We start from the raw sequence: 15,451 nt of genomic DNA, 5'->3' as shown, positions 1-15,451 counted from the left end.
AGTGCATGTACACAGATAACAGGGAAGTCGTCCATGGTGACATTTAATATAAAAACAAACCAATGGCAAACATACAGAGACGGACATTTAGCAGCAGCAGCGTAGAGAACAGTGATGTACATGATTTACACTAATAATAATAAACGTAAAGCACAGTGGCACACACTATCTAAGTTCCTTACTGATACCAAGCAACTGCATTTATGACCCTAATCCAGTAAAGACAGAAGTTATACCTACCTAATTTACTTTCTTACTTATTTTCTCATCCCATAAACAGTCATATAAAGAATTTATGCCTGAATTTGACATTTGTAAACATTTTCCTAAAGTATGACCTGAAAAATGTGACTATGATTATGTTATGTTATGATGGGGAAAGCACTTTTTAAAAAAACTGCACAGAAAATTCGAAATGTAAATCTGAGGTCTATAAAATGACATTTAAAGGAATAAAAGGGCATAATTATATTCTGGAGTATGCTTGGGACATTTTCAGTGAAGGTGAAAACTGGGATTAAAAGTGGAAATTGACAAAACCAGCAAATGTGATTAGTCTCTTTTTTTCCTGTTAATCTCTGTTTTGTATTGATGAAAATGAAGCCCCTGATAGGGTGCTAAGAACTGCTAAGAATATATGTTTAACAATTTTTTTAGATCACCTGCCATAAAAACAAGAAACAAATAATTTAGAAATCTGTACAAAAAATATGTTTAACACTAAAAACTATATTATTATTTAGATGGCAAATAAACAGAATTTAAGTTTTTATACTCTGAGAAGTCAGAAAATAATTAAGCATAAAATTAATCCACTAAAACTAATTTTGTATTCAAGAACGCAAGTAACTAAGTGGAATGTAGCATCTTAATAAAAATAATAATAATGATGCGCTTCATGAGCAATTTGAAAATTCAAGGATAACAGCAAAAATTATACTGAAGCATTATAATATAGGAAGGTGTTTGTGGTGGATTAGGCAGTACAGAGCATTAAAAATATAAATTGGAAATGGCTAATATTTAGGGCAGCTGTGGCATATACATAACACTGGGTGGTGGTCTAATAAATTTGTTAAGTACTGTACACATTACTATAAAGCTTGATTATTTTAATTTTTTATCAGCTTTTTGTAATCCTGTTGTTGCTTTGTTGCTTAATTGTACATTTGATATATGTATTTAAACAGAAAAGCAAAGCAAACAAACACAAGAAATAAAAGAATAAAAAATTAGTTTCTTTCAAATGCTGTCGTTTAACCTTTGAGTATTCAATATATATATATATATATATACACACAATCTGATTGTTTAATGTTGACATAAATGGCATTCCATACAACACTCCCCCTTTCCCCACAAAAGTTAACTACAGCCTCGCATACACTCATGCGATTGGAGGTAAAGGAATAACGGGGCGTGGTCAAAGCAATGGTAACCTGACACCTGCTCCACGCGCTGCTAACCAGTCACCACAGAGCAGCAGGCAGGCAGTCCGTCAGTGAGTGGCGGACCGTTGGGTCGTTGTTTCACCGTGTGTCTCTGTGCTGTAACGGACCTCTTGTGTTCTTTTCTGTGATAAAATCATGTCCCATTAACGGATTCGTCTCGCTGGTTCTGGAGTTAAATTAAACCCTGGTGCTCCCAGCGCTTTGGAGAAAAATGGAAGCTGTGAGCAAGTGGAACCCGCAACAAGTAGTGGAGTGGATGAGAGGTAAGGCTGCTGAAGAGTAGGAACTAACTACATCCAGTGGGTGGGAGTGGTAGTGGGGTGGGTGCACTTTTCGGAGGGAATTAGCGGTTCTTTGGGGGCAGAGAGGAGAGTTAATGGCTAACTGTAAAGTTCTGCTTTTCCCGGCCTTAACCTACTTGTCATGCAGGAGTTTTCTTGATCTTTATGGATCAGTGTCGGTCCCATAAACTGCAAACAGTAAAATCTACTACTTTTATGTGTTTGTTTTTTTTCTTTTTTAAAATTAATATTTTTAAAGACGTTTCTAGTTTATGGCTAATTGGGAAGCTTATGTCTTGGAGGAATGTTTGCTTTTAGATTTAAGGCGTTTACAGCATGTATATATTTAATCAGAGCTAAATTCACATACAACAGGTAAATATTATTTTTCTTAAAATATCTGAAATTGTTTGAATATTTTACTATAATCTAATAATAGGTTTTCTACTATTTCTTCCTTTTATTGATATGTTGTACTTCTGTTTGTGTTGTGTATGATGTAGTAGACCTGCACTACTGCAAGCTTGCAGTCCTGTTTGCAAAGTACCCTTAAATAACAAAAATGGGGAAAAAACTTGATTTTTACACCATGAGCTGATAAAAGTATATGTTACCTTTAAAAAAAGCAAAAATGTTGTCAGGTAAACTATTGAATAGTTTATAATGCATGGCTCTCATGTTTGTAGATTTGCCAATATGTAGATGATAGTGGATTGTATATTAATGTATTTCTAATTACATTTTGTTTATATTTATGAAAATAATCATTTTGTAGTATTAAAAGTTGTCTAAGTGCAGCCACAAAGGTGTTCTTAACAACACCCTCATTTACTAAGGGAAGTAGCATTAGCCCCGACAGTGGCGAACAGTGTTAGAAAGTAATATATAGTTGGCTAGATAGCAATAACTTGCCTATGCTGTGTAAATCTGGTGACGTTTAGAGACCATGAGAAAGACATGGTGCTAAAATAATCCTGAATTGACAGATGATTGGATATTTGGATTTAGGCTATGGTTACCATGTAAACCCCTGAGATTAGATATAGAAGCCAACCATATCTGCTCATATTTTACTACATGGCCACATGGCTGGGTTTTTATTTGATACCAAAAAACTAAACACCCTATATAAATAAAATGCACGGTTGATGTAGACGATGGCTTTTTGATATTAACTTATTCTCTTTCTTGTTCACTAACATTGCAACTTTTAAAAGCCAGTGTGAAGCCAAATCAGTTTTTTTTTTCTTTTTGTGGAGTTCATGTTGTTGTTTGTAGTTACTATTTAGTGGGCTACATTTCTAAGCAAAGAGAGGTACCTAAGATTCTCAGGAAGGTCTAACATTTTAATTTATTTAATTTAGTTACTGGTCATATAAACACTGGCAATAAGAAACACTTATTATGTGAAAAGCATTTCTAAAGCACATTTAAGTAAGAATGCAGAAATTCTACTTGAGAATATACTTGAAAACTTGATTATTGTTATTTTGCAATATAATTTTAGTTTGTATTTAAGAATGTGACTGAAAAATGAACACAGTCGAAACACAAATTAAAACAAGCAAAAAAAAATCCCTTAAATCCCAAGTATAGTGCAGGTTAATTTGACTTGAACATTGTTGGCTGACAGACTGTCTGATAAGGAAACACTCTGTGGTGGTTACAGTGTTTACTGACTGTGGGATTTGCACTCCCACATTCACTGAGCCAAGTATTCATATTCATCACTAACAGTGTTGTTAAGCAATAAACAGGCATGACCTGTTAGCACATCTGCCATAAAACGACACTCACACTGTTTTAACCTACCAGGACGTGACTCTTAGCAGATGACTATCATTTTATTGTTTTTATTATTAATTTTATTATATTATTCAATTTTCATCATAAATGCATAAAGTAGTTAATTGAAAAGCAGTTTATCGCCATGGTTTTAAAAGGCCAGTATGTAGCTTTCCTGGAAAAAACAGAAAATTCCTGTGTAAAATGACACATTATAGGAAAATTTAGGAACAAGTTCAGGGAAACTATTTTAATTTTATTTTCGACCTTTTAACCCCTCTGAAGTTGATAAGTTTGATAACCTGGGAGTTATTAATGTATTAATAGTCTGATATCTGAGGTAAACTAAGCAGACTGGGATAATTAGCCAAGTCAGTGAGCCTCTGTTGCCTTACTGTGCATTTTCCTGTATTCCAATCCTACTCTGAAAAACTGTTTATTTAAAAACAAAACAAAAGAAACAACGCAGGACATTTTCCTGCCAGAATCTCTTTATATTCATACCATAAGTGAAAAAAGACTTACATACCAAGGTGTAATGACATTCTTATCAAACTCTTTAAACCAATATCAAATCTCTGTAAAAGTTGTCCTATGTTTTTATTTTTAATAATAATAATAATAATAAGATTTGTAATTTTACCTCCCTGGGTCATTGTGGAGGATCTCAGCCTGTGTTTGTATGCGTTTATTACACTGCTGAGAGAAAACCATTCAGTCTAGCTTTGCTTCAGTATGCACACATACAGTCATTCACATGCGCACTGGCCATTTAGCAGTAAAGACAGTGCAGAGCTAAATGCAGTAAAGTGGTGGGCCTCCTGTCATGTGCTGGGTGAAAAGGTCAACGTGATGCTGGAGGTGCTATTAAACCAAATCTGACTATGTGACTTTGTTCTGCGTGAAAATGAATGACAGACACGTGAGCGTCAGTCCCATGGTTGGATCGCAAATGACAGTGAAAAACCTCAGATTTTACATTTGAAAGGCTTCAAAGTGTTTTGTTTTGTTTTCTTAGAAAACAATGGAGTTGTTTACTTAACTGTCAAAGTGGTTATCAGGATAATTTCCTTTATTTTCCAAAGTTAAAAAGACATGAGTTTGTAAAGTGGCAAACAGAAGCTTAGAAATGAGATGTGTTGTTGGCTCTGATCCTGCTGTAGTATTGACAGAGTGGATTGCTGCCGCTGGGTGAAGGCAGTCGGGGTGTGTATTAGGTATCTTTGCTCGACTCATGCGATCCAAGCTAGAGGTTCTTTTCATGGAAAGTACGTTCAGTCATCTTGACTGTAAAATCACAAGCAGGCTTCCAATGAATTTCTCCACCTGACCTCCAACTCAAGCCATTTTTTTTCAGTCACTCTGGTTTCTTATTCCTCTGCTCTTAGTTTTGCTGTCTTTTTACATAGACTGTATAGAAAAAAGGACAGCTTCCAGGCCTAAAAAGTCAAGTCATTGAGGAAGTCTCTTAAACATGGATCCCTTTCAGTGGCCACCAGGGGGCACATCCAGTTTTTTTATTTTATTTTATCAGTGTTTCCCACAGGATTTCATTGCCTTTGTGACTGTAGTAAGGCATGTGTAGACTTGTGTCTAGGTGAATAAATGATACCATATGCATTCTCTGAAAACAAATAACAACCCAATAATCAGTCTAGAGCAGGGCGATATGACCAAAAATATTTATCACGATATACATTTGAAAATTTGTGATAACTGACGATATAATTGACACTAGACAAAATACTTTACAACTCCACAACTTTATTAGTGCAAAAAAAAACCCCCATCAATGTATTTTCACTTAAACAAGCAGTTGTTTTTTTATGTGCATTAAAGTTATATAAAAATGTAACAGTGCAAATTCCTTGCTGACAGTTTAACCAAAAAGGCATTTCCAGTGGAAATTGGCCGACATATCCTCAGCATAACCATGTTTAATATCCACAAAACTTAAAAAGAGGTTATACACACACAATACGGTAATATTATGTTGAAGCACAGTACGTATCACTCCGCGAGGCTCCTGCCTACAATAGCCGTAATGCTCCGACAATCCATCAAGCTGTGCGGGTTTGTAGCTTAGCAAAGTCGTACTAAAACATTTGACAGATTTTCGAGCGCCATGTACCACATAAAATCGTTTTGAGGTCAGTAAACACAACCAGAATTCATACATAAGGCACACGGAATTATAAGGGGCGCTGACGATTTTCAGAAAAATCAAAGGATTGATTTTAAGTGTGCCGTATTTTCCAAAAAAACACGGTAATAACGACGGCCAGCTAGCACGCTCTACCAAAAATAGTGCTTTGTTGTGTATCTGACGGATGAAAGCTAAACCAGTTCCACACCACTGAAGTTGCAGCATTTTTACAAACCAGTTCTGATTCATCCGTTTCAATCAACGATCTGCTTTCGCCGCTATGCTTTTTCCGCCATGTGCATATGAAAACAAAGGCACTGCGCATGCGCGTTTTACCCACATTCTATCGCGATATTTCATTTTCCTATCGTTGCCCAACATTACACCGGTATTACCATGAATGGTATGTTATGGCCCAGCCCTAAATCGGTCCATCCTCCTGTAAAATAAAAAAATCTATTACCTAACTTTCCATAGCTAGAAATGTTCCTAATGATTAAAGGTGGGTAAGAATTGTGTCATCAGGTCTCATTTATTTATTGATCATGTTGTCTCAGACAGACAGTTTAGTAGTGGGCAAACAACTTGCCCTTAATTTGAAAGTTGTGTTGCTAAGCAGGTTAAAGGGTCCTTCCCTTCTCGTGTTTCCCGACGAGGAGCCTGCTTGGATTGCTGTTACGGTGGTCCTTGATGTCAGTCCACTGTCTCGAGTATCTTGCTTGAGTGGTCAGTGGTCACAGACGCCATCTCCAACATCTTGGACCGCAGATGGTGGTTATAGTTCTTGTTCTACTCTGGAGATCGCACTCCAACTCCATCTTGTTCAGCAGTTTTCATGGTAGTCGCTGCTCGCCTCTGCAGCATTGAGCTCAGCATAGCGTCAGCAGTTCTCCACCTGCTACAGGTTGGAATGCAAGTGTGGCCCACCAGCTCGTAGTGGAGGTCAGGCACATTTAGAAAAAAAAATTGGGCTTAAAGACTCAATTTTTATCCATCTTTAACCATCAGGAATATTTCTAGTTATTAAATGTTGGGTAGTAGATTTATAGGCTGTTTTCTCATACATTTCATCTGAAATGCTTCTGTTTCATCTTCTAATCAAACCATTGCTTTCATGCTTTCTCTTCTATTTAAATCAACATTAAAATCTTGTAAAACTTGATGAACCTTGCAAGGACGAGAGTACTTGTACAGCCTTAAAGCTCTTAGCTCATCAGTGTTTAGTCTCATGTAAATGTGAGCAGTCCTCCAACACCATGTTCCCTTGTTCTAACTGAAGAAATGTGTGACCTATAAATAAATGCTTACAATAAATACAGTGAGGGTACAATAAGAGTCTACCCCATGTTTCTGTGCAGGCTGATCAAACAGCTGTCACTCACTGGTAAACATACGTGTCAGGGAATTAACTGAACATGTTCAGACAGAGCCACATACCGCCCTACTCCCGACAGGTGTAGTTACACATGACGACAGGCTGGTTAGACGGTTGGCACACTCTAAATATGAGGTCAATGACCTCTTTATGGAGAGGTGCGCGGGAAATAAAAGTCAATGAACAACAAGTAGACTGGAGGAAACTACATAGGGAATGGGTAACAGCAAGCTAACGTATTTAACGCAGTTACAGCATTGTTTGTTTCTTGAATCACTTCTTCTCTTTTTTTAAGTCAGTATTGGGACTTGAATTCAGCATATGGTATTGATCCCCTCGCTCCCAACTGGTTGCAGCAGATGGCTGCTGGAAGTTTCTTCCTGTAAAAATTGACGTTTATTTTTTTTCCTTCCTGCTCTCTTTGAACTTCATGCCTTGTTTTTTCTTCAGGGGGAATGGGTGGAATCAATATTTTTATTGCTTGTTCTTGAACAAAAACTCCATTATTCTGTTAAACTTCACCGCTCGCATGCTTTAACCAGGCACCAATAGTGCCTGATGAGTTTGGAAATGGAAACACAAGTCAGTATTATATACACTTATATCCTGATTTTGGCCCCCAAGATATACTTCCCATCATATAGTTAGTTGAGTGTTTAACTTTAAACACTCAACTAACTATATGATGGGAAGGCTTTAAACAGTAACTTTAAACTAAATAATTTTTCAAGCTAAAATGCCAAACATTGTCTTGTGTCCTTGCTTCTCACACATGATCGTTTCCTTCTTTTCTTTGCCTCCTTTGTTGCTGAATTGAATATATTTGAGTTTCAAGCTAATTTTTGATTAAAGAAGACTTCTGTTGGTGTTTTCGTGGAATTGAGGAGTATTACCAGTTCATTTAAAAAAATCAAAATGATAACATTTGTGTAGATTTTTTTTTTTTTTTTTTTTGACAGGAGTCAAACATGCTTCACAGAAGTGTTCTTTGTTTGTTTTTTGTTCAACTAACAACCCCAAATACCGTAATTTAGTTTGTAATCCAAAAACACAATGGATCACTTCATGTTTTTGTTTTGGATGCTATAAAGTTACTGAGAGTTTTATTGTCAAAGTAGTTGCCAGCTAGTTCTTTTACAAGCACCCAAACTTCTTTGACAAAATTAATGACGGCTTTATGAATGTATGTAACTGATAAGATTTTCCTGTTTGGGCTGTAAAACTGGTTGTAACAAACTCACTGACTTGAACAGTATTTAGTTTCAAGTTTTAAATCCGACTGGTTGGAAATGCAGAGTCTGTAAAATCAGATTGTTAACATGGACATTGACTCTTTGACCCTCCTCTTCCTCTCGATGCTTTTTGGCCAAAATAAACAATTTTATCTCTAAAAATGTCGATCAGCAGAAAGCTGCCAGAAATCAGCATCACTGTGGTTTCAGTTTGAGGAATTTTATCTAACAAAGAGCTTCCTGCCGACTCTTTAAAAAAAGCAAAACCCCCAAAAACCATCTAGATTACAGCTGTCACTCGTGAAACCCATTTTAATCAGACTTTAAAAGTGTGGGCCATGAGCAGCAGCTGGAAACATCTGTTATCTGCAATCTGGTCAGATTACATTGATCATTTTCACCACCACATGTCTTTGGTGACTCGGGGAAACTTCTTTGTTGTATTCTTGGATTCAGTTTAAAGAGAGTCGTTTTAAATGGGTCACATGACTTCCAAAGAGCATAATTATTGGTAGTTGGTACAGGAACAGACAGACCAGTGTTGGCCAATGATCATTGAGAAACCAATGCTTTAGTTGAAGGCTAAACTTAAACAGTCTATCGGAATAATAATATTATAAAATAATCAAGAACATTAAAAATGAGACATTAAAGGGGCTCTATGGAGTGTTTCCTAATTAAGGTGATCAGTGTGTTACCTTACTGTGCTGGTGCCTGTTTAGAAAAGCTGGTGATGATTTGACTTTCAGTGAAGGTCACTGTTTCTGAATAGTTATTTGAGTGGACGCTTCAGTCATGTGACCTGAGATATTAATTCATATTTGGATTAATTTATATCATGTTTCTGGACTGCTGATGTTGAGCTACATTAGTAACAGAGGCACTGACACAGCATTTAAAGCTGAAGTGTAACGGGCCAGGGAATGAACTTGATCAAAAACAAATGAAGGGGATTATGTGGCAGAAGACAAGGGACACTGCAGGTTTGTTCCACAAGCTTTGTTGTGTTTACCTGAGCTTCTGTTTGTGCAAACAGCATGTGTCTAAATAAAGATTCAGAAGTGCATAATGATCCAGTATTGTACATCATGATATGGTTAATGCCTGGAAAAAACTTGAAATAAATTGATAATTTCTACTTCACGACCAAATAAAGATTTTTGTTTGAACCTAAATGAGGATTTTGATAATTTTCCCCAATATTGTATTAATGATGTAAGTCAAAGAACAGCATACCTGTCCTAACAATATGTCAGGCAGTTTGAATGGCTACCTGCCTGTCAGTTATGAGCGCACCTGTAAATCAAACAGACTCAAGTGAATCCCCGTTACTGGACTTATAAACCAAAGAACAGTGAGGAGGTTGTTGAGGTTTGTGGTGGCGCTTCAGTCTCTCACACAGCAAGTAGCAGAGAGGCTCTTGAAACCCAAACCAATTCTTCAAGCTTAAATGCAACGCAGTGTCTTTTTAGCTTCTTGTATCCACCCCTGATTTGTTTTATGCAGAGACAAAGCTACAGATTGAGGAACAAGTTGAAACAGAAGCAGACAAAGACAGACTGTAGTTTAGTTTCCCACAGACTCTGAATTTGGCAGGTTGCTCACTGAGCTGTGGTAGGTCTAGTTCACTCAGTTTAATCAATTTTAAAAGTTAACTTCACAGTTTTTGCAACGTCTGCAAGATTGTGATTTGTGACATAAGTAAACTGCTTTAATCACAAATAAATGGATTTTGCATTGACGGGTACTTTTTTAGGATGGCCATTTATCAAATGGCATGTAAAATAAATCCAGGATTACATGGCTGAAAATGAGCTTCTGTAACGTAATCCAGTCGAAAGTGTTTTTGAGGAGCCTGTCACTGACTTTCAACACATCATCAAATTAAAAGAAAACGATCGTCTTCTTGTGTATCCAGACTCACACGAGTGAAGTTTGGCAGGTTTTCACTGTTTAAACTCAGCTGGAATGAATCCAAATAAACAACGTCTCATCCAGTAAGACGAGATAACCGAAACTTTTGTTTTCGATAAGGAGGACGCGACATCCACATCATCATGTTTGTTTAGCATGGACGACGACCTTTAATCAGTGTAGTCCCGCGCAAAGAGCATAAGACAGTCTGGGCTGGGGGTAAAATTCTTATCAAAGATGCACTTCATTGACAAAATGAAATCTTTAATCTGCTGCGTTTGCTCTGCTTGTGTCTGGCTTTCCATCATATGGTCAGTGTAAAAATCTAATCTGTCTAAGATGTTCACATCTTAGACATTCAAAGTAAGGGTCTCTGATTTTTATTTTATTTTTTTGTTCTTTCCTTTTCCCTGACTTAGCAGTTGAAGTTTCAAAATGTGTTGAACTGGATGCTCATACCATCCATGCTGCTAGCAGAAAGCGGCACTTCAAGGCACTTTGTGTTTTGGTTAGTGTTTTTCTCACACTTCCGATGAAGCTGATTTGATAAATCAACTTGCATGAAGTAGCTTGTTGTGGATATTGAGAAGGACATGTTGGGTTACGACCTATGATAATTTATCATATCAACCGAAATTCATGGGGAGAATAAAGAAAGAACGACAGCATCAGTAACCTTTAGAAATTACTTTTAGGATCGGGTGTTCAAAGTTTGAGTGTTCTGCCTGAGAATTGATCTCATTTATTCAACAGTTCGTCACAATTTTCTTCAGAGTATCATTAAGTCTTAAATTTATCGTACTTGAATCAATCAATTTGATTAAAGTAAGATAAATGAGCAAAAAAGAAAACTGATTGTTCTGCTATCAACAAGTGATTGATGATTCACGTAGCCAAAGATATTGATAACTCTTTTCATTCTTAGGCTACGTCCACACTAATGCGTTTTCAAACGAAAACGCATCGTTTTCTTTCCGTTTTGACCTCCCGTCCACACTGAGGCTACGTCCACACGTACACGGGTATTTTTGAAAACGGACATTTTCCTTTTTTGTTTCAAAAAATAATCCCATCCACACGTAAACGCAGAAATGAAAGAAAACGCTGCTAAGAACATGCCAAAGCAACAGGTGGCGATATATTCCTAACCGTGTAGAAATGTTGGCCAATCAGAAGTCTAGAAGCCTCGGTGGGAAATAGTAAACAAGGATGGGGCATAGAAGCAGAACCGAGTCATATGTGTGGAGGCACAGTAACTGTGTGCGTATATGTAAGCATTTAAACACTGCAGAGAGTACAAGTAACAGTAACAGTATTGTAGAAATTCATTTCACCGAAACAATAACGTGGCGCACAGTGTGCCGTCAAAAAAAGGTGCACACCTTTGACGCTGCATTTTCTCCGTTTACCTCGTCCACATGTAAATGCAAAGCAAAAACGGAGTTTTCGAAAATATCCACCCTGGCAGGCGTTTTTAGAAATCTCCGTTTTCAGTGACCGAAAACGCCGTTTACGTGTGGATGAAAGGTGCAAACGCATAGAAAAATCTGCGTTTTCAAAAATACCTGGGTACATGTGGACGTAGCCTGAGACGGCGTTTTCCTCAAGGAAAAACGCAGCATTTTGAAAACGCTCCCGAAAACGCATACATTTCAAAACGCAGATGTCCTGTCGCAGTTTGGACACACGAAAATGCAGACTTTCTAAAACGATGATGTATTTTAGTCATGTGATGCAGTCATGTGACCAAATAAACAAAGGTAGGGGAGGGCATTGCAGCGGTTGCTTGGATTGCTCTCAATTTTGATAGCCCTAAAAAAAGATGAATATCAGTCTGTACATGCTCCAGATAGCTTTTCTTCAAATTCTTTAATTCTCACTCGCTTTTGCGCAGGACTGGAACGTAAGCGTTTTCATCTGTTTCAGTGTGGATGCACGACTCTGAAAAGACTGAAAACGCTAGTGTGGATGCGGAGCGTTTTCAGTTGAAAATGTCATTTTCAAATCTCTCCGGGCTAGTGTGGACGGATAGATTGTAGTTTGTGGTGTTATTGGATGTTTGCAGAGAGTGCTGTTCAGTCATGAATAAATGTTACCCTGGTAATAGCACCAGCTCTAACCAGATGGATTTAAATGAGAAGTGCTGATTGTCGAGGAGTGTGATTTTGATCAAAGACTGAACCAGCTGGTGGATGTTTCTTTTTTTTTCTTCTTTTTTTTCTCTTAGTTTCTTATCAGTGAAGTTGAGTTCACCCAGGGAAGAGCAGTGAATCACAGGAAGCAGCCGGAATATCTCCATTGAGGCCCTCTTCCTGCCTTTTGTCCATCTGTGAGCAACTTTTGGGTCGCTCAGTAGAGAGAGTGTCTCGAGTCACGTTAGCTATATCAGCAGGTCCAGATATCCAAATACACCGATCACGCAGCGTACTGTTTACTAGACAGGCTGCAAAACCAGAAACTGACCCCCGTAAACTTTACTTACTTTTACTTCAATTCAGCTGTTTAGCTGATATCTCTCACTAATTAAACTGAATTATTGACATTTGTCTGATTGGTTCAAAAACAGTGATACACCACTGGCAGCAGCCCTTTAGAAATTCACCCGTGAACACATTATGTTTTTAAGTGTTTTGAGATGGATTTTGCTCTATTATGAGAGGTCTCAAGTTTTCCACCTTATGTCAGGGTCAGTTGACTAATTCGAAAACTTCAAAGTGCATTTTCCATGTGGAGTAGTTGGATGGTCAAAACAATTTATCGTATATGAAATGTCTCCTTTTTATGCATTTCACCTTTGATACCAGGCTCACCTTGTAGGTGTGATTCCTTATTTTTCAGAATCGGTGCACAGAAGTGAGTTTTAACCCTAAATTCTTTATGTGGTTATCTCTGGGACTTCTGAAGCTTTTGACCAACATGTGTGTGTTCTATGAAGTAAAAGTATACATGTATAAAGGTAATGATTTCATTAAATATAATTAATATACTAAAGTTAAAGAGTCTAGGGTGGGGTCAAGTGTAGACTTTTTCTGGATGTGATTGAAATAAGTGCTAAATATAACATAACTATGCCTCGTACTCCTGAATGGTTACTGTTAAAACACAATAACTTTACACCACTACTTGTAAATAATAAGATAAATATTAAAGTTTGATATAAATCACTGTGATACAGTAGGCCTGCTCTGCTTTTCACTCAGTCAACTGCCACAGTTCCCATTTGTTTAGTTTTTGAGGACAGATCTACACGGTGTTCAAGGAAATCCTTTTTCCTCTTGAATGGTGTTTGTTCGACAGAAGGCTGCCTCACACCCCTCAGATGAATGGTCAGGGTGTGTGTGTGTGTGTGTGTGTGTGTGTGTGTGTGTGTGTGTGTGTGTGTGTGTGTGTGTGTTTGTGTGTGTGTGTGATATAGTGCAGGGTTTGACAGAGGCCTAGTCAAGCTATGAATAGCCTCATTGCTCTTTTACCACTTTTCCTTGCAGCCCTCCACCCTCGTCCTGTTGTTTTTGGGTGGTGGTGTAAAGATTCCTTTTGTTTCGCCCAGTTGGGGAGTGTCTGGTCTGGACTCCATCTTTGTGCTTCAACGACTCAACACGTGTCATTTGTTGTAATGAAGAGGTGACTGAGACCTCGACAGGGATAAACCTTCAGTACACAAAGTTTCTGAGGAGATATCTGACCTTTATCACCCGAGTATCACACAAGCCAACTGGACTTGTGATTTTTGACTGCAAAATTATAAAGTAATTCTCATCTTTCAGGAATCATTTCAGTTTTCTCTCTAGCCCAGAATGGTAGAGCGCATACTAAAATCTAGACACAGTGGAGTTTTTGGTCTATATAGCAGTAGCAGTGACACTCTTAAAACCTTTATTCTCTTCTTTCTGAAACTGTTTGAATTTTGCCTCTAGGACAAATTATAACAGAGTTAGGATTATTTAAAGACTGCTTGTAAAATTGGCTCACCCTGAGAGAATGGTTTAAAAGAAAATAAAATAAGGGCTGAGGGTATTTTCACGTTTAACTGCCCAGTAGGTTGTTTTTACATGTATATTAAAAATGCAAACTGTAAGCCATGAAAACTACTGTTAAATCTACACATTTAACAAATTCAACATGTTATTTGTTCCATTTAAGACCTCAAAAGAGACAAATGCTCAATACAGAAAGTTTTGAAAGGGTATAAACTGCATCTATAAGTAGATATTTAAACTTGTTTTAGTAGTTTAAATGGATTTTAATGGAGTTTGTTGTATTAAACATTCCAGTAATCATAATTCAACAACCCAAATTCCCAAATAGATCTTTAGTATTATATAAAAATGCAAAAATTTACCAAGCAACAGTTCTTTTCATTTCTGCTTGAATAAACATAATGGATGTCTTTAGGTTTTCGCTTCAGCGTGTTTTCTTTAAAGGTGGGAGGTATCATGGCGCTCCTCGTTTTGTTTGTTTTCATCTTTTTGATAAATGATTAACTCGGCTGTTGATGAGCAGCTGGAGTTTAACCTGCAGCTTTTTTTGATATTCTCTCCCGTGCTTGAGATGGCTAGAATAACCAACTTTATTATGACCAAGTCTTATAAATACTCCTTAACAGTCAAAATTGCGTCAAGTCTGACAGAGGATGTTAATCATTGGCCATATAAATCCTGCTTGTGTATTTAAGACCCTTTATTTTTTTTTTCTTTCATTAACATTTCATTGATTTTAAATGTCACTGAATATTTGGCACTATGGCCGCTCGGCGCTACCAAGTTTACCTGATGTTAGCAGCACAACAGCTTTCTTTTCCTGCAGGTTAACGTGCATTTTGTGCTACGGCTGACTGGTTTGCCCTGAGACAGTTTACATAAAGCCACTTGTTTACTCAGTTATGGCGTCATGGGACTGAGGCTGTGTTCTGTCTAACCTTGCTTATTTACAACGCTATGCAGCTACGTACGGTCCACACATAGGCACTGCTTTAACGCTTGCTAGCCATGCCTGAGAATTCTGTGTGGAGCATCTTCTCTGTTGTCATAGCAACAACCAGTCTTACAAGACAAGCTGGCCAAACTAGGAGGAGGAGGAGTAGTAGTAGTAGTAGTAGTAGTAGTAGTAGTAGTAGTAGTAGTAGTAGTTTACCTCTGTAAACGCCCACAGTTGTTACAGTGGGGCAAAAAAGTATTTAGTCAGCCACTGATTGTGCAAGTTCCCCCACTTAAAATGATGACAGAGGTCAGTAATTTGCACCAGAGGTACACTTCAACTGTGAGAGACAG

General features: G+C 37.5%; 1 protein-coding gene across 1 annotated transcript in view; it reads left to right on the top strand.

Moving 5' to 3' along the window:
* The first annotated feature begins 1,481 nt into the window (after nucleotides 1-1,481).
* LOC102212624 (connector enhancer of kinase suppressor of ras 3-like) overlaps nucleotides 1,482-15,451 on the top strand; it is a 46,114-nt gene continuing 32,144 nt past the window's right edge. Inside the window, exon 1 of the mRNA XM_005732717.2 lies at nucleotides 1,482-1,714. Within this exon, the coding sequence (XP_005732774.1) occupies nucleotides 1,663-1,714 (52 nt within the window). The 5' untranslated portion in view covers nucleotides 1,482-1,662. The remainder of the gene's footprint in view (nucleotides 1,715-15,451) is intronic.

Source organism: Pundamilia nyererei, unplaced genomic scaffold (genome assembly GCF_000239375.1).
Source record: "Pundamilia nyererei isolate P.nyererei 1_Seehausen unplaced genomic scaffold, PunNye1.0 scaffold00048, whole genome shotgun sequence".
Classification (NCBI taxonomy): Eukaryota; Metazoa; Chordata; class Actinopteri; order Cichliformes; family Cichlidae; genus Pundamilia; species Pundamilia nyererei.
This window is presented reverse-complemented; position numbering and strand designations above follow the sequence as displayed.